Raw genomic sequence first — 19,180 nt, forward strand, 5'->3', positions numbered from 1 at the left:
GGAATTCACTAGGAGCATTTTTTAGACCGAAAGGCATCACATTCCACTCAAAGTGACCAAAGGGGGTAACAAAAGCAGTCTTGTACCTATCTGACTCGGCTATTTGGATTTGTCAAAAACCGGACTTTAGGTCAAACTTGGAGAAGACTACAACATCACTTAACCTATGAATTAAGTCATTCTTGTTGGGAATAAGGTACCTAATCCACTCTAAGACTTTATTCAAGGGTTTGTAATTAATAACTAGACGAGGAGTACCTCTTTCTAGTTCAGCATTTTTCTGGACATAAAAGGCAGAACAAAACCAGGGAGATTTGCTATCCCTAATAATGCCCTTATTTCGAAGATCAGAAATTTCTTTTTGGCAATATTCCAAAGTTTGTCTGTTCATTTGAACAGAGGTGGCTTTTGTTGGAATATCTTTTTCATCAAAACCTTTAATGTATGGGAGAGAAACTATGTGTTTCTTCCTATACCAGAAAGCATTGGGTAAATCAGAACAAACATCCGTTACAAGACGTTTGTTAAAATCATCAATTTTTGAAATCAGCAGGGAAGAGGATAATTGTTCAGAAATCTTTTTGTATTTAATTTCCTGTTTGAGGAAATTCAAATGTTTTTCTTTTGCTAAAAGCAAAGATTTCTTACTCTTATCCGAATCAATTTCAAAACGAGAAGTAAAGTGAAATTTCACCTTTTGACCGAAAGGGTCGGTAGTGATACCATCTTTTTCAGTCATGAAAAGATATAAAGAAGAAATAAAAAGGATTCCCAAAATCACTTTGTCAGACATGTTTTTGACTAAAACATAAGGAATCCGAAAACAAACATTATCCTGGCAAACATGAGCATTATTGAGCTCATAATTAATGGTCATCTTTGATCCATTTGCCGAGAATAATCTTTCTGTGGATTTTTCATAATACTTGCTAGGGATGAGTCATTCCTGAATACAATTCAGGTCTGATCCGGAATCAATCATAGCAACAACAGGGAATTGGAAATCATGGGAAATAACAATGGTAACTCGTGAAAACCATTTTGGAGGAATAGTGTGTCTAATCAAACAAATTTGGTTGTTCTCATGTTGGCTAGAACTAGCCTCATCTGTTTGCTCATTATCTGAAGGAATATCTTGATCAAGTTGTTTATCAATTTTGAGTAATAAAAATTCTTGTTTTAAAACTTCATTTTCAGATTTGAGGTTATTAACTTCAGATCTGAGCTCAACAAGTTCTTTTTTAACAGAATTTATTTAATGTTGTAAATCAGAAGTAGAAATATCATTGGGTTTTTTCTTTTGAAATCTTTCCAAGGTTTCTTGAAAATTAATCCTTTGTCTAGAAGTTTCTGGTTCTCGACGAACCATCGTCTTCTTTAGCTTTAGAAGATATTCTTCTTTAAGCTCAGGATTGGTAATTTGGGAAATGAGGGTTAGCAAGAGATTTTCTTGTTCTTCAGCCTTAGTTAAGACATTAATTGTCTTACTAGGAGGCTTACAACAAGTAGAATTACAGTTGCAACCCAGCTTTGGATCAGAAGGCTCAAGAGTCTCAGTGTCAGAGTGATATTCAGAATCACTAGAACTGAGCTCAAGGGTATCTGATGATGAAGACGAGTCTATTTCTAGGAGTCGAAATAGTTCTTCTTTATCATGGTTACCAATGTCCAACTGGCTAAGCTTCTTTTTAATTTTTTGGGCTTTCTTGGGACACTTATCTGCAAAATGTCCAGTCTTGCCACAATTAAAACATTTTCCTTGAGAAAATTCTTTGGAATTTTTGAAATTCTTTTTCTTAGGAAATGATTTAGAAAAATGTTTTTTATAAGTTTTCTTATAAAATTCATCACGGGGTTTTCTCCTAAAACCACCATGAGGTTTAGAAATTTTATGCTTTCTTTTAGATGGAGCAATACTAGGAAGGCCAAATTGTTCACAAAAAGTTCCCATTTCATATTTGGCTTTCTTACTATTTCTCATCTGTTCTCGAAACATTCTTTGATCATTGCACATACTAATACCAAATTTCTTAATTACGCTGAAAATATCACCATAGGTGTAATTTTCGTAATTGAGGAACCCAGAGGTATCAGTAAGTTCTTCCTTTACTTTATAAGCAAACAATCGAGGTAAGCCATTAATAAATTTCTCTTTCCAGTAAGGCTTTTGACTGTCGTCACGAAGCATTACTCGAGAAATAAAAACATCTTGGTACCATCTATAATCTGACATCTGATGACATCGAAGATTGTTTAACTGGTCACTTACGCGACTAGTTATGTTGGATGGTGTTCCAATAAAGTGTTTTAAAATGGTATAAATTAAAGTATTAACACCATCAGGATGTGCCATCCCAATAGTTTCATCAAAAATAGGTAACCCTTCTTCATTACGCCTAACTGCGTGCTGAATGGTTTCCTTGGTTTCATTGGTTAGATGTTTGTCCCACCAATGTTTTAAAACACCAGAAAATCCTTGAGTTAAAATAATTACAATATCAGGCTGCCTGATATTGTTGTTAACATAAGCACTTGCTACCAAAGACATTTTACTCATGGTATTAAGGATTTCTTGTTCAGAGAAACCATCAATATTCCATTCGTAAACTTTGTCAGCAGAGTAAGAGGATTGGTTTTGGAAAACCTTTTCTTCAAACTGTAAATCAGGGGGAGTAGGCCTTGAATACCAGTTCTTCGTCAGACTCATTGGTTTGGGTCCTTTTGAAGAGAATCTGGCTATTTCAGGTTTAAAATCATCTCGAAAATTCTTTTCAATTAACTCAATATCCTTTTCTTCAGAGGAATCATCGTCAGATGATTCTTCTGTGGATTCAACAAGAACATCTTCCTTACCATTGCTATTTAAAACACTGGTAGAGGGTTGTTCTTTCTTGAGATCAGCTATCATCTGATCTATCTTTTCCAAAGTTTTGGCCTGAGAGGTTTTTAAATCAATTTTTGGCCTTTCTTCTGGTAAGATGATCAGTGGTTTTTCAATCTTTTTCTTTGGCTGATCTTTAGGGAAAACCAAAGGATAATCGTTTTTGAAAACAGGATTTGAAGTAAAAACTGGCTTCTCAACCTTTTCTTCAATCCTATCTAACTGCTCTCCGATCGTATGAAGAGCAAGATTCGTAAAATTATTTTGTGAAATAATCTTTTTTACTTCTTTAAGAATCTTGTCCTTTTCTGGATCTTTTGAAACAGTGTTAGAAAGTTTGAAGGGAGAAGCAATTACTTCTATTCTCTTAACAGGAATAACAATTGTCTCCAAAGGAGGATGACTGGTTTGGATGACAGTCCTTCCTTCTTCCTTGACAAAATCTTTTTTAACAACATTTAAAGTATTTTTTGAAATATAAGTGTTTTTGGCAAAGTCTAGAAGAGAAATATGCTGTTGGAGCCTATTCATCTCTTCTTTCCATTTGCGTTTAACACGCTGTTTTTCTAAATCTGAAAATTTAGCAACATAGGCTTTTCGCCTTTGTTTGTTTTCAGGAGAAGCAAAATCTTTTAATAAAGCAGGTAAATCAATTTCAAAAAATTTGTTCAAAACGTTTAAACTGTGATGAACATGTGCAACAGGGGCTTGCATATCTGAAGCTGTTGGGGACATAGAAGAGTTATCTTCCTTGTCAGCTTCATCATTTACGTTCTGGTCTTTAGAAGATCCAGTTGCTCCTTGTGCAGTATAAAAAGTAGAAGTAACCTGAGAGGATGTAGAAAGTCCTTTCAGTTTTAAAGCAGGTTTTGTAGGTTGAACTGTTCTTACTGAATCTTCAAGAAATTGATGGAGTTTGATATCATTTCTTGGATTGTTCTGAACAGGATCAACAAAACTAGATCTGGAACCAGCAAAAGAATTTCTTCTTCTAGAGGTTTCAGATTTATCAAAAGAAATTTTAACAGTTCCATCGATATATTGCTGGATGATGTCAACATCAGCACCCGTAGCAATATTTCTAGGAGGCATGGGTATTTCTTGTTCCAAAATCCATTCATTAGGAAGTGATATTTCTTCCCAATAAATTCTTTTAGGAACTTTGATATCCACATCTGAAGAGCTACTCTGGATCAGGAGAGTATTCTTTCCAGAAGGTTTTGCAATAGCTTTTGGATCTAAATTCGTTTTTAAAAGACGATAATAAATCCTGAAAATTAAAGCAAGTGGTTTACTTCCTTCAATCATGTGATATCCAGAAGTCAAAATATTCAAAATCAAACATTTTAAAATATGGTTGTCCGTCAGGGACAATGTTAAGTTGGGAAAACAGTCAAAATGGACTGGTCTTCTGATAGAGAAGATTGGACCATTCCGAGAATGATATCCTCAAATTTGAGGAATCTGCCATCTCTTAAACAAAAAAGAACAGAGGCATTGATGCCTAACCTTGTTAGAGGTTTGGCAGCAATTTGAACAGAACCTATGTGAATATATTTATATCCCATTTGAATGTATTTTTTAATGTCATCCTTGTTAAGAAGATAACATTTTTCTTGGGATTTAGATATACTATAGGTTTGTTCAACTGTTTGAACATTTAAAGTTTTCAAAAAAGTATTTTTCAACCAAGTGGTTTGATAAATAGAAGATGGATGAATATCTGGGATCTTCCACGATCTCAGATCAGGAGATAGCTCTTCTCCATAAGAGCAATCTTCTTCATTAATTATGTCAGGAGGCAGGGCCGACCTGGAACTAATTGAGGAATTACTCCTCCACATTCTAAATGGTTTTGATCCTAATCTACAGGGAAGGTTGCATCTGGAAGAGGCTGCGAACTTACCGTTTGTGGGATTACCCTAGAGAATCTATCCTTGCCCTTGACGCCTACCCCGGCTAGAATTGGGACTTACAAAGATTCTTTCAGCTACCCAGACCCGATCCTGGACCACCTAGTGCAGAAACTCCCGCCCCCGGTAGAAGATGATCAAAACAAGATAGAAACAGGAAAAATAATATGCAACAATTAGATACTAGAATGGCTCTGATACCAAAACAGCGGAGAGAGAGAGAGAGTGAGTGAAGAAGGAGAGAAGGAAAGGAGAATATGATAAATAAGCACAATAAAATATGCACAATTAAATGCAGGCGGTTAAACCGACCATATGCATGAATGCAAAACAGAATAAAGTATATGAACAAAATATCATTAACATAAATGATATTTTAACACTACAAAATATCATTTATAATAACAGTATAACTTCATTCAATAGAAAGTCAATACAAATAAAAACACTGCAAAATTACACAGCAGCGTCCAAAGCCACTCTAGCTTGAATAAACTCTGGACAAGAATGCCACCATTGCAAAGTATCATCAATAAAATAAGCATGTCTTGCCAATAGATGAGCAGCCTCGTTCCCTTGACGACCAATATGGAGAACTTCAAAAGAATTAAAACGATTAAGAAGGCTTTTTATTTCATCAATCACAGACCCTCTTCTAGTTAAAGTAGCAACATTGGAGCAAATAGCTTCAATACTACTAAGTGAGTCACCTTCTAAAATCAGATTCAACAATCCCAAGTGAAGAATTAACTGCAAACCCCGCAAAGCTGCTAGAGCTTCAATATCATCAACTTCAAAAACCCCATGTTCCTTACGACTTGCAGCCATCAAAACATTCCCATCACCATTCCGTAAAATAACACCAATACCAGCAGAATGGTTAGAATGAAATAAAGCACCATCGAAATTAAGCTTCACTTTTCCTTGAGGAGGACCCCTCCACGAAAGGACTTTTTCCTTATACAGCACGACATGGCACTTCTTCACATGAAGATAACTCTCAACATAACCAAAACAGCTATCTATAAGTTCAAGGATACAACATTCAGAGTTTTGGAAAATTTTCAGATTCCTATACTTCCAAAGACCCCATGAAATGGTGAGAAATAGAGGGACTACACTAGGATCAGATTTCAACAAAATCCAGACCAACTCTGAAAAGCTTACCACCTTCGGGAAATGCTGCAAAATCTGTGGACAGCGCTTAGCCCAAGCTTCATGAACTAAAGGGCAGCCACAAATTGCATGAAAAGCATCTTCCTCCCACTGCTTGCAGTGAACACAAAGGGCTGATTGTAAAATCCCTCTTTTCAGCAAATTGTAACGTGTTGGTAGGCTATCCTTGCATGCTCTCCATCCAAAGTTCTTCACTTTATTAGGCAGCTTTAAATGCCATAGATTTCTCCAAAACCACTTAGTAGCTTCTAACTGGGAGCTCTCAGGACCATTATGTTGAGACAACAACTTCATAGCTGCATAATATCCAGACTTGACAGAATATACCCCATTCTTAGTGCCCAACCACATGAGTCTATCTTCATCTCGTCTGGACAGCAAAGGTAGAGAACAAATAGAGGCAGCCACATTAGTAGGAAACAAAGAAAACACCAACTCCCTATTCCACAAAGGTAAATTCTACATTAATAAATAATCAACAGTGGTATCCGATTGAATAATATGTTGATTGGACTGAGCTCGCAATTGAACATTCATAGGCAACCATTTATCTATCAAGATCCAGACTTTATCACCCTTACCAACATTCCACGTACAACCAGAGCAAAGAAGTTCTTTAGAAGCATAAATGCTTCTCCATGCATAAGAAGGCTTTCTTGGTAAACTAGAATGCAAAAAATCTTCATTGGGAAAATACTTAGCTTTAAAGACCCGAGAGAACAAAGATTGAGGTTCCAACAACAACCTCCACCATTGTTTAGCAAGTAAAGCTAAATTAAACATTTTGAGATTTTTAAAACCCATCCCTCCGCTAAACTTCGAATTACACAACTGTTTCCAACTCAGCCAATACATCTTACATTCAGAATTTTTTTGTCCCCACCAAAAACGAGCAAACATAGACTCCAATTCACTACACATTCACTTAGGCAACAAAAAGCAGCTCATAGTATATGTTGGGAAAGCTTGAACCACAGCTTTAATCAAAATCTCCCTGCCGGCTTGAGAAAGTAGAAGTTCTTTCCACCCTTGAAGCTTACCCCACACCTTCTCTTTTAAGTCATGAAAAGTAGCACTTCTAGACCTCCCCACAAAAGAAGGAAGTCCCAAATACTTGGAGTGATGCTGTACGGAAGAAACATTCCATATAGCCATAATAGCTGAAACAATATCTGCATTCACATTAGGACTGAAAAGCAACTCAGTTTTATCCAAGTTTAATTGCTGTCCAGAAACAGATTCATAGAGGGCTAAAATCTGCCTCAAAACCAAATTCTCAGCACAAGTGGCTTGGCAGAATAGTAGACTATCATCCGCAAAAAATAAGTGACTAATGGCAGGAGCCCGGGAGCATACCTTAACTCCATTAATCATCTGACAAGTAATAGCATTCCTCAGTAAAGAGGAAAGAGCTTCAGTGCATAAAAGAAACAAGTTCGGTGATAGAGGATCACCTTGACGCAACCCTCGTGAAGGAACCAAAGACTTAGTAGGGAAACCATTAACCAGTACCCGATAAGAAACTGAACCAATGCATGACAGCACTAAACTCACCCATCTCTGGTGGAAACCAAGCTTTAACATAACTTGTTCTAAGAAGCCCCATTCGACTCTATCATATGCTTTACTCATGTCTAACTTCACTGACATCACACCCTTACGACCCTTTTTCCTATTTTTTATTGCATGGACAGATTCATAAGCTACTAACACATTATCCGTAATTAATCGTCCTGGCACAAAGACACTTTGACAATCTGAGACCACCTTAGGTAAAATAATTTTAAGCCTACTAACAATAACTTTGGCAATGATCTTATAGACCACATTGCATAAGCTAATAGGCCGAAAATCTTTCATACATTTAGGATTCTTTATCTTAGGAATAAGCACCACAAAAGTCTCATTAAGAATAGCCGGAACAGACCCATTAGACAAGCAAAACAAAACAGATTTAGTCACCAAATCCCCAACAGTAGACCAATATTTCTGGAAAAATAAAGGAGACATACCATCGGGGCCCGGAGCTTTCAAAGGTTGCATCTGAAAAAGTGCAAATCTGACCTCTTCCGCAGTATAAGGCTTCAATAATTCAACATTCATCTCATCTGTGACTCGCAAAGGAATAACACTAAGAATATCAGTCGTATCACCCGTACTAGAACTCACAAACAGCTCCTCAAAATAATTACAGACAACAGTTTCCAAAGCTTGCCCCTCATGCCAAAGACCTTCATTATCTCGAAGCTTGCATATATGATTCCTAGTCTTTCTTTGTGATGTCTTTCTATGGAAAAACTTAGAATTTTGATCACCAGAATCCAACCATAAAACACGAGATCACTGCTTCCACATTAACTCCTCCCATTCCAATAATAAGTTGATATCATAGCGGAGTGACTTGATTAAGGCCACTGAAGAACCACTAGAAGAGTTACCCACTACTCTAGATAAATCCGCCCTTTTATTTTTTAACTGAGTTTTAATCTCTCCAAATTGAACAGCATTCCACACCCTCAAACCCCTTCGACAGGAAGTTAAGGCAGAATTTAAACCACGAAGGGCATCCCCATTGTCAGCCCCGTGCCAAGCACTAGAAATGGTTTCAGCACACCCAACACTACCAACCCACATTGCCTCAAATCTGAACGGTCTACGCCCCCTTCTAGAGCACTCCAAACCACCCAAAGTGTTCAAAACCAAACAATGATGATCAGAATGAGAAGTCAGAAAATTATCAACTGTAACAAGTGGAAATAAAGCAAACCAATCTGGGTTAGCAAGAAAGCGATCTAGACGCTCTTCAACCAAAGCACCATTCTCACGTACATTAGACCAAGTGAAAAAGGAGCCCCGAGAGTCAATCCCTTTCAACCCACAAAAATCCAACGTATCACGAAAAACACGCATCTGACTACTCGGGCGTACTCTTCCCCCTCTCTTTTCCGTATTAGAAATAATCTCATTAAAGTCGCCAAAGCACAGCCATGGAGTGGGAGTTGCCACCGTTAAGCCTTTCAACAAATTCCACACTAACTATCGTCTACTTGTAACAAGGTGCCCATAAATGGCAGTAATGCGACTCTTCAATCCCGTGACACTATCCACAACCCAAGCATCAAAATGATGTTTGGAGTAGGACATTAGGGTTAAATCCACATCCCTCCTCCAAAATAAAACCAGCCCTCCACTACGCCCCAAACAATCCACCGACAGTACCCCTGAGAAACCCAGAGTAAATTTCAACCGCTCCATTTGAGCAGCAACAAATTTAGTCTCCATAATGAAGACCACATTGGGAACTTCTCTTCGGATCAAATCACGAAGAACACAAACTCCCCGTGGGTTCCCAAGCCCACGGGAGTTCCAGCTAAGGATCTTCATGGTTGTCGGTGGGGCTGACTTCTAGCCTCCGCCGATACCACTTGAAGCTCATCCAAACAGTTGGCATCAGAGGATTTAATCCTCTTGAAATCACCGGTGGATGTCCCAAGCCCACACCCCAAATCCCCATCACGTTTAAGAGGTAAGATTGAAATAGACTTACCTTTGTGCCTAGTTGAAGCCGTAGCCCCCCTCCGTCGTGGCCTCCCTTGCTTGTGTCGGTCAGAAGCTAGAGCCCTAACTTGCACTTCCTCAGTGTCAATCGGCACAACTGGGCATCCACTTCTGTTCGCTGCTGGTAAGAACACAGACCCCTCAATATCCTTAGCAACCCGCAATCCTTCAGACAGCCCACTCAATTCAACCAGATTTGAAGCCTTAAGCCCCGAGACAGACGGCCCAACATCCCCGGAACCATGCCTCAGCATAGCCTGCATACCGCTGGGCTTGAAAGGTCCAAAATCCATAGATCCATGCTTCTTCATATCCCACAAACCACTGGGCTTCAAAGGCCCTTCAGATAACTTAATACAGCCCACCACATCTGGACTATTCTCGCCCACAATCGATGGCCCACCATCCTGAAAGAGGCCCACGTCAGTCTTCTTCAACCTTCCGTAGCAGGTGCCATCAGTAGCATTGGATTTTGTCTGCACAATTTCCTTGAAACCACCCATATTAAATTCCAGTACTCGTAATCCCTCCGCAATAATCGTCTGCAAAGGATCACTAGTACCCATACTCATATCCTTGTTAGTATTTTCTTTGTTCGCCTCCTAAGGTAAAACTCGTGAAAAAGATTTACGTTGCCCATTTGTAGAATTTCTTCCTTCCGCACGCAGCCAAACTCCATAGGGAAATCCATCCTTCTCAAATAAAGCCCTCTTCAACACCCATAACTCACAGTCTCTATCTGAATGCCCTAACTTCCCACAATAGTAACAAAAGTTGGGCAGTCGCTCGTATTTCAAATGTACCCATAGAACCTCACCATTCCTCAAACAGAGACGCTTAACACTGGGCAAAGGACAACAGACATCAAGTCGAATGCGCACCCTCAAAAACACTCCCCATCCAGGAGATTGACTATACAAATCAATGTCTTCAACATTACCAATCGACTCCCCAATGCTACGTGCTGTTTCAGAATTCATCCCCATTAGAGGCAAATCATATAATCGGACCCAAAAGGAAGCGAAATGCATCTTTATTCTTGACGATTGAACATCACCAACATAGTCCATGAGCAACACCAAATTCTTATTGAAGGACCATGGACTATTAAGACAAACCTTCTTCTTATCACCCTGATCAGCGAACTGAGCAAGAAAAACATTCTCACCCAAATCAAAGAATTTTACCCCTTTCACAGGACTCCAAACAGTGCGCATAACCGACTTAAAGGCCTCCTTATTAAAGAATTTACGGGTGAGTAAACTGAATATGAGGCAATAGTCTTTATGATCATCAATGGACCCCTGCAGCGAGTCTTGAATACCAACATCCGCCTGCTCAACTTCAGACAGAGAAAAGGACTTCCATTTATCCGCCAAATCGTCCTCCATCAGACCCACAAGCAACAAAGTAGACCACTACAAGTAACGATCTTGCACTCAAGACAAGAAATTTGACACTCAAACCACGAAGAAAGCCGAGATTGAGCGAAATAACTAAACCAACAGAGCAGTTACCAAATTCGGGGAATGTTGGAATTATATATATATATATATATATATATAAACACGCGCGGGAACGGTCTCGGGTAGGGGTGCACCCCTTCCCCGCACCCTCTCCACATGGGGCGGGGGGTGGTGAGGTTTTCACCCCTGTCCCCCGTCCCATTGGGCGGGGTGCAGGGCGGATTCCTAATCCGCCCAGCCTCTTTTCACTTTAAAAAAAATACTATATTTATTTTATTTAAAAATTATTTATAAGTGTAAAAGTAATTAAAAATACATTTTTAGATCCAAATTATAAATTTAAATTTTGTAAATATGACTATAATTTAAAAACTATGTAATTTTTAAATTTGCTAGTGCATATTTTGTATAAATTGTAGTGTATTAATTTTTAAACTATGTAGTTTTTAAATTTGTCAATGCATATTTTGTGAACAAGTCTAACAAATTGTAATATATATTTATATATACACAATTTGTAAAATATAAATATATATTTATGTTTATATATATGTATAATATATATATATATATATAAATGGGAGCGGAGGCAGGGCGGGGTTGGCCCCTCCCCGTCACCCGCCCCCCTAGGAGCCCTAGATGCGGGGCAGGGGGCCCCGCCCCCACATGGGCGGAGCGGGGGTGCCCGCCCCGCCATGCGGGGGTGGAGCGGAAGCGGGGCGGGGCCCCGCTGCCCACCCCTAGTCTCAGGTGCGTTAGCCCTAGGATGCACCTGACATAATAATTTAAATAAAAAAAAATAAAAAAGTCAGTAGTTTATTTGTTTAGGAAAAGAAAATACATGGTTAAAGAATACACACACGATAACAGTCTCGGGTGTGTTACCCCTGGATGCACCTGACATAATGACTTAAATAAAAAAAAATAAAAAAGTCAGTAATTTATTTGTCTAGGAAAAGAAAATACAAGGTTAAAGAAAGACAAAATAAAGATTAAAAAAAAATCTAAACTTCATTAAAATATAAGCATTGGTCTGCATCCATATTGAATTATTTATTTACTCTCTATATAATATTAAAATATTATTAATTTTTTATTTAAAAAAATTGAAAGAAAAAAAAGAAAAAGAAAATGAGTACACTATCAGAACAAAAATGACATAAAAAAGAGACGTCAATTCATGTGCGCCGCGGGCTATTAAGGGCCTTTTGGTAAAACATGATATTTCATTAAATTCTATAGAGGGTTTTAAGGCCATATTATGCAAATATGACTTTGCATATGCATATGCATAGACCAATGCTAATGCTCAGGGAGCTACATGTCAAATGGTCAAGGGTCTTAAGGACCTTTTGGTAAAACATGATTTTTCATTAAATTTTACAAGGGAGTTACACGTTAAATAGTCAAGAGTTTTAAGGGCCTTTTGGTAAAATAGGACTTAATGGAAAAACAAGAAATGTTGACGGAAAAATAACAAAAGTTATTATTCACATTTATATAGCTACTTATTATAATAGAGTAAATATATGATATTTTCATCCTATCATGAGATGTCATGTTAATTAAATAAAAAAATTTAATAATATAGCTTGGTTGCATTTTCTTTTTTATTTTTTTGCAAATATGTAAAACCCCAAATTGAGTCTATAATGTAGTGAATAAGATTCAAAGTTGTTTGGGCTTAAAATGGTTGTCCTTTACAAATATGTAAAATTTTGGATATTGATTTCAAACAACTTGAATTATAATCTTGATTCAATGTTATGAAATATAAATCTACACACACAACTTCGGCTTTCTGTAAATCTTTATAAGGTAAAATTATTAAGGAAATATGGATGATGTGATATTTTCATCCTATCACTATAAATTATGTAACTAAAATTGTTTATGTGAGTATCAATTTTAATTAATATGGCATCCAATACCTATTCGTGTGAGTAGGGCTGTAATTGAACCAAGTCGAGCCGGTTTTTAACTTGTCAAGCTCGGTTCAACACAAAAAACTCGAGCTCGAGTCCAAACTCGAGATTTTTATTTAATCTTTGTTCGAGCTCAACTCGGTAAACTAAACTCCCAACTTGAGCTCGGTTCGAGTTGTTTATTTATTTATTTATTTTTGAATAAGATTTAATAATAAAATAAATAAAAATAAAAAATCTAATATTGAATTTGTAAAATTAACAAGTAGAACTTTTATTGATTTATAAGATTTTAAAAATTTATAAATAATTAATATGTAACTAGTTGATATTTATCTATAATAACAATATATTATATGCCTACATAAATGATTAATACATACACATAATATGATAGTATTTATCTATTTTATATTTGGTTCTCACATACTAGTATATGAAATTATTAAATCTTATTGACTAACTATTGTATAAATTATAAAATATAGCTATGAAGCATATTCAATATATATACATAATTAATTAGGTTATATATCATATAATTAATTAAAAAAGTATTATGTTTATATTATTAGTTAAAATATGTGTATATATGTATATGTATATATATAAGTGTGTATATATATATAAATATATGAATGAACTTTAATCGAGTTGAGCTAACGAGTTAACTCGGACATAAACGAATCTTAGTCGAATTTAATCTGATATGTGTCATTTACTAATTGAGTAGATATTTATTTTTATAGGCAATTTTTTATTTTATTTTATTTCACAAATCGAATTCAATTCGACTTTAAGTATCGGACGGAGTATAAACTGATTCATTTAGAGCCTTACGTATGAGTAATCGATTTGTCGGGACACACGTCACAACTTTCCACTGTTACGTAGAAACTACGGTTGTGTTTGGATGTTGAAGTGAGTTGAGTTGAGTTGAGTTGAGATGATAAAATATTGTTAGAATATTATTTTTTAATATTATTATTATTTTAAAATTTGAAAAAGTTGAATTGTTTATTATAGTTTGTATTGGGATTTGAAAAAGTTGTAATGATGAGTTGAGATGAGTTGAGATTATTTTGAGATCCAAACGAAGCCTACGTGTGGGATGCCAAAGTCAAACACAACATGAGCAAACTGTCTGCTCTTGCTTCCTACAAATAACTGAAAATTAAGCCTCGTTTATTTTTCAAAAACATCTCATCTCATTTTATCTTATTTTACCTCATCATTACAACTTTTTTAAATTCTTATACAAAATAAAATAAACAATTCAAATTTTTCAAATTCCTAAATAACAATAATATTAAAAAATATATTCTAACAATATTTTATTCAACTTTTTAATTTTAATTTCAACTCATCTCATCTCATCTCATCTCATCTCTAAAAACAAACGAGCCCTAACTTGTTTTATTTCTAGGAGAATAAGTCAACTCTCTCTAATGTGGCTAATTTTCCTTTTATGGCCAGCCTCAATTTTAGCTCCTAAGAAATATTGACACGAACCCCATAGATATTTTTTTCTCTTTTTTTTTTTTTACAAAAACTCAAATGGAAAAACAAAAACAGAGAGATTAAAAATATTTCTTGACATATCCAATATTCAATCTGCAAAAATAGGTGAAAAACTGGGAAATGAGGGGCACAAAGCAGAGGGAAGAAGTAGTTCATCCTCTGCTGGATCATCATCATCATCTACCCAATCACCTGGGTCGACTGCATTACCATTGATAGATGGTATCATAAGTACCTCGGAAACCCATGACCTCCACCATGCTCCTACCACCTTGATTGAGACCAATGCTGGAGATTATTCTCCTGTAAAAGACTTTGCATACCTAAAAAATGTATGCTTTTCAGAGACTACAAAGCTCTGGGCAATTGCAGGCCCTATTGCTTTCAACATTCTCTGCAATTATGGGATTAATTCTTTTACCAGCATTTTTGTTGGACATCTCGGAAATGTGGAGCTCTCTGCCGTTGCCATTTCTCTCTCTGTCATTGCCAACTTCTCTTTTGGCTTCTTGGTTAGCTTCTTCCAAATCTATGATCTGCAGATTTTTTTTTTTTTTTTGCCTTCTTTTGTTGTATAAATGCTTATGCCATACTAGTTTTGTACTAGATCTTGGTTAAATGACATTATTTCTTGCAAGTGCTTGCTCAATTTTGGTCATCGAAAAGGAAACATGTCCTTAGAATCTAAGAACAGATAAAAAATCATGGTGGATCTTGCAAAATTTCAAGTTTTCTTCTGTATTCATTGGGGCATTTCTCAATGTAAAATGAAGATAAGCTATACTCTTATTTTGTTATGTTATTCACAGCCCTTGCATAAACTTTTAATATTTTAGCCAAAATTGTTTCACCAATGCATGCTGATTATACGAAATCGCAGCTTGGCATGGGAAGTGCACTGGAGACGTTGTGTGGACAGGCATTTGGTGCAGGGCAAGTGGAGATGCTAGGGGTGTACATGCAACGTTCATGGATAATCTCATTTGTCGCCTGCTTCTTCTTAATGCCCCTCTACATATTCGCAACGCCAATCCTAAAACTTCTCGGACTGGAACATGACATTGCAGAACTTGCTGGGAAATTCTCTATACAGACTATCCCTCAAATGTTTTCACTTGCGGTAAACTTTCCTACACAAAAGTTCCTGCAGGCACAGAGCAAGGTCGTGGTTATGGCATGGCTTGGTTTCGGAACTCTAGTTGTGCATGTCGGGATCCTATATCTGTTCATTAGAGTGTTTGGTTGGGGTACTGCTGGTGCTGCTGCGGCCTATGACATCTCGGCATGGGGTATTGCTGTGAGTCAGACAGTTTATATTGTTGGTTGGTGCAATGATGGGTGGAAAGGGTTGTCGTGGTTGGCCTTCAAGGACATTTGGCCCTTTGCCAGACTCTCTATTGCTTCTGCTGTGATGCTTTGCCTAGAGATCTGGTATTTCATGACCATAACTGTTCTCACTGGACACCTGGAGGATCCTGTTATTGCAGTTGGCTCCCTTTCAATCTGGTGAGATGAACAGTAATTTGAATGTATTGCTCAACTTAAAATAATAAACTACTCTCAAAAGATGCAGAGTCAATTGGAACATGTTTATGAAACTTTCAGAAGTGCTGTGAAATAATCACTTGTCCCAAAAATTTAAGCTGATGAGAAGATATAGATTTTATTATTTATTTTATATCTTAACACTACCATTCACGTGCAGGCCAGACTCCTCCTTAATGGGTGGCCCAACACGTGGCCTGCACGTGAAAAAATTAATTAAATAGAAAGTCAAGAGTCGAACTTAGGATCTCTACTTTGATACCATGAGAAATCATCACTTGTCCCAAAATGTTAAGTTGATGAGAAGATGTAGATTTTATTATTTATTTTATATCTTAACAAGTGTTGCAATTATTAGCTTGAGAAACATTAAGTATAATAATGGGAAACCTACAGGCAGTTGAAAAAGGACATTAATTTGCATATGGAGAAACACTTCTGCTATGGAGCAGTTCTCTTGATGCCCATGAAATGAACTCAGAACACATGAGAGAAGAAAATAATCTATTTGCAGGTGTGTCCGTGGACATCAAACATACCGTTGATGTAGAAGCTTGCCGCATCGGCTAACATAAAAACGTATTTGTAGTTTTCCCTTTTTATCATTGTAATGTGTCCCACGATAAGTACTATGTTTACACACCTACTTATAAATAGCATAAATTATAGGAGAAACTCAATGTTGGAAGTAGGGATGTTTAAATGCCCCGTTTGGTTGTTGGACTGCACTGAAATCAACTTAGTTCAGTTTAATTTTAAGCTGAGTCTAACATCTAAACACCCAACTCTCAAACCATTAAACTCATCTCAACTCAAAATCTCTTTACATGTTAGACCTATAATCTTTTTCAACTCAACACCTATTTGCACGCGAGACTCATTACATTTTTCAAATTCCCATAAATATATCTAAGCTCATTTTAACATCAAAATACATCTTGAGTGGGCCATACAAAACTTACTCCACCATCTCAACTCACTACTATTCATAAATAACTCAACTCAACCTCCAAACATAACCAAATGTTGTCATTCTTAGTAAAAGCAGATGTGATTTCTGTCAGTTTCACTAGTTTCTCTTCAAGTTCCACATGCATAGAACTTACGTATATATATCAGTGTTTGCTATGGTAATATAGTTTTCTAATGCTCTTTTCTGATATCTATACATAATCTCAAATCTGACTTCGGTTCTATTTTTAATGTCACAGCATGAATCTGGATGGGTGGGAAGGCATGCTGTTTATTGGAGTCAATGCAGCTATAAGGTAGGAAAGAAAATCATTTCCAATATCAACATCTTTTTATGTTTTCATCTTTGGCTCGTAAATTATCTATTCTTTTATCCATTTCTAGTGTCAGGGTTTCTAATGAGCTTGGATCTGGACATCCTAAGGCGGCAAAATACTCGGTCATTGTCACAATCATTGAATCTCTCCTCATTGGGATTTTCTTCGCAACCCTTATTTTGGCTACCAGAGAACGTTTTGCTGTAATCTTTACGGGCAGCAAAGAGATGCAGAGAGCTGTTTCTAGTTTAGCATACCTTCTTGGTATAACCATGCTACTTAACAGTGTTCAGCCAGTTGTATCAGGTAAAAAAAAAAAAAAAAAATAGCTAACAGGATACATAATCAAGCGCCCAAATGTTTTCTAGCACAACAAAGAAAAATATTGTTCATCATCCTCTAGTCATCCTTTGATATGACGTGACCCGTGCTGTACGTTTCTGCAGGTGTTGCTGTCGGAGGAGGTTGGCAAGCTTTAGTGGCCTATATAAACTTGATTTGTTATTACATTATAGGCCTCCCCATTGGCTTTCTTCTAGGGTATAAAGCTAAATTAGGGGTGAAGGTAAAGCATCAGTACTTGTCACTGATTAAGCATATTCAAGAAGCCATAAATCTTAAAGAGTAAAGATCATCCATTCTTTGCTGGCTTCCACAAATACATAAAATCCACTTCTTTCTTATTCTTTGTTGGAAGTTGAGTTAAAAAAAGTGAGCATTATTGCTGTAGGGAATCTGGTCTGGCATGATTTTTGGGACATTCTTGCAGACGCTGATCCTCTTGATTATCCTTTTTAAAACCAACTGGAACAGGGAGGTGAGAATGGTTATATTTCACTTGCTCTAAGACTGTTGGGAGTATATGGAATATTGAATGCTTATAGATTTAGATTTTTGCACAATCTAACTATTCAAGCAATGAAATATATGTACTTCCTCTGCCTTGAATCGTTTAAATATTGGAATTGCAGGTAGAACTAGCAGTAGGACGAATGAGGAGGTGGAGTGGACAAGATGAACATCAATTTGACATGTAAAACTCTGGTGTTGTCTTTGATCCATAAACAAATCGAATATGCTTATAAATGCCAATATAGTGAGTATGGCATTATTGTAGATTTGTATTACTTCTAGGACAATGTTTCATTAAAAGGGCCTGTAGAGAAGTTTGAGCCAATCAGAAGTATTTATATACCTAAAAACAAAAATACCGATGACTACTTATCCATTGCATTGCATTGCCTTGCCAGAAATCCGTGTTGTATATATGAAACATGTTCACCTTCTTTCTCATGTTACAATCCTCTTCCTATTGAACCCCTTTTCTTCTCAGTCCACAGAGATAAAATGTAAGACCGGTGCCAACACTTCATCACAAAAGAAAAGACTGGCAGAGCTGGGACTGTAACTAATACTAATATAATAGAAAAGGACTCAAGAGTGCAAGAGAAGTGCTTTTTGTAGAGACACAAGAAAGCATATACTAACCTATTGGCCTTTCTAGTATTTAAATGCTATTCGTCATCCATTTAATAATCTTTTCATCATCTTATGATACGGCATTAAATGTAAATAAAAATAATAAATAGTTTTCCAATCATTTGATACCATATCAAGAGACGATTAAAAGAATAAAAGATGATAAATAACAGTTGTTGGGCATGAACTTTAACAATAAACCATGTCTTCGAATGATTTGTTGTGCTAACTCTGCAAGATAACCAGGCTAGGAACTTTCCTGCTAGCAGTTGTAATGACACCATTTATCCTGCTATTAATTGCATAAAAGCTGAACAGAAAAATAAAAAGACAATGTGCACCTTACTGCTGCCAGATCATTTATAACAACTTCAATGCTTCCCCAGAACCAAAAAGAACATTGCTGATTGAAGAATATGAATGCCTA

At 36.6% G+C, this 19,180-nt stretch overlaps 2 protein-coding genes across 2 annotated transcripts; one reads left to right on the forward strand and one right to left on the reverse strand.

Moving 5' to 3' along the window:
• Window positions 1–10,130: 10,130 nt before the first annotated feature.
• On the reverse strand, window positions 10,131–10,919 carry LOC109014737 (uncharacterized protein At4g02000-like). Its single transcript, XM_018997243.1, has one exon. It carries the CDS (start codon window positions 10,917–10,919, stop codon window positions 10,131–10,133), a length of 789 nt encoding a protein of 262 aa, XP_018852788.1.
• A 3,592-nt stretch (window positions 10,920–14,511) lies between these two features.
• On the forward strand, window positions 14,512–18,669 carry LOC109004599 (protein DETOXIFICATION 35-like; the record flags this gene model as incomplete). The annotated part of the gene is made up of 7 exons (XM_035691397.1): window positions 14,512–14,952; window positions 15,321–15,946; window positions 17,197–17,253; window positions 17,342–17,580; window positions 17,721–17,839; window positions 18,005–18,091; window positions 18,246–18,669. Coding segments are annotated over 7 exons (1,635 nt in total), but the record flags the coding sequence as incomplete, so codon positions are not given.
• Window positions 18,670–19,180: the final 511 nt, after the last annotated feature.

The sequence above is a fragment of the Juglans regia genome, chromosome 7 (assembly GCF_001411555.2).
Source record: "Juglans regia cultivar Chandler chromosome 7, Walnut 2.0, whole genome shotgun sequence".
In the NCBI taxonomy this organism is placed as follows: Eukaryota; Viridiplantae; Streptophyta; class Magnoliopsida; order Fagales; family Juglandaceae; genus Juglans; species Juglans regia.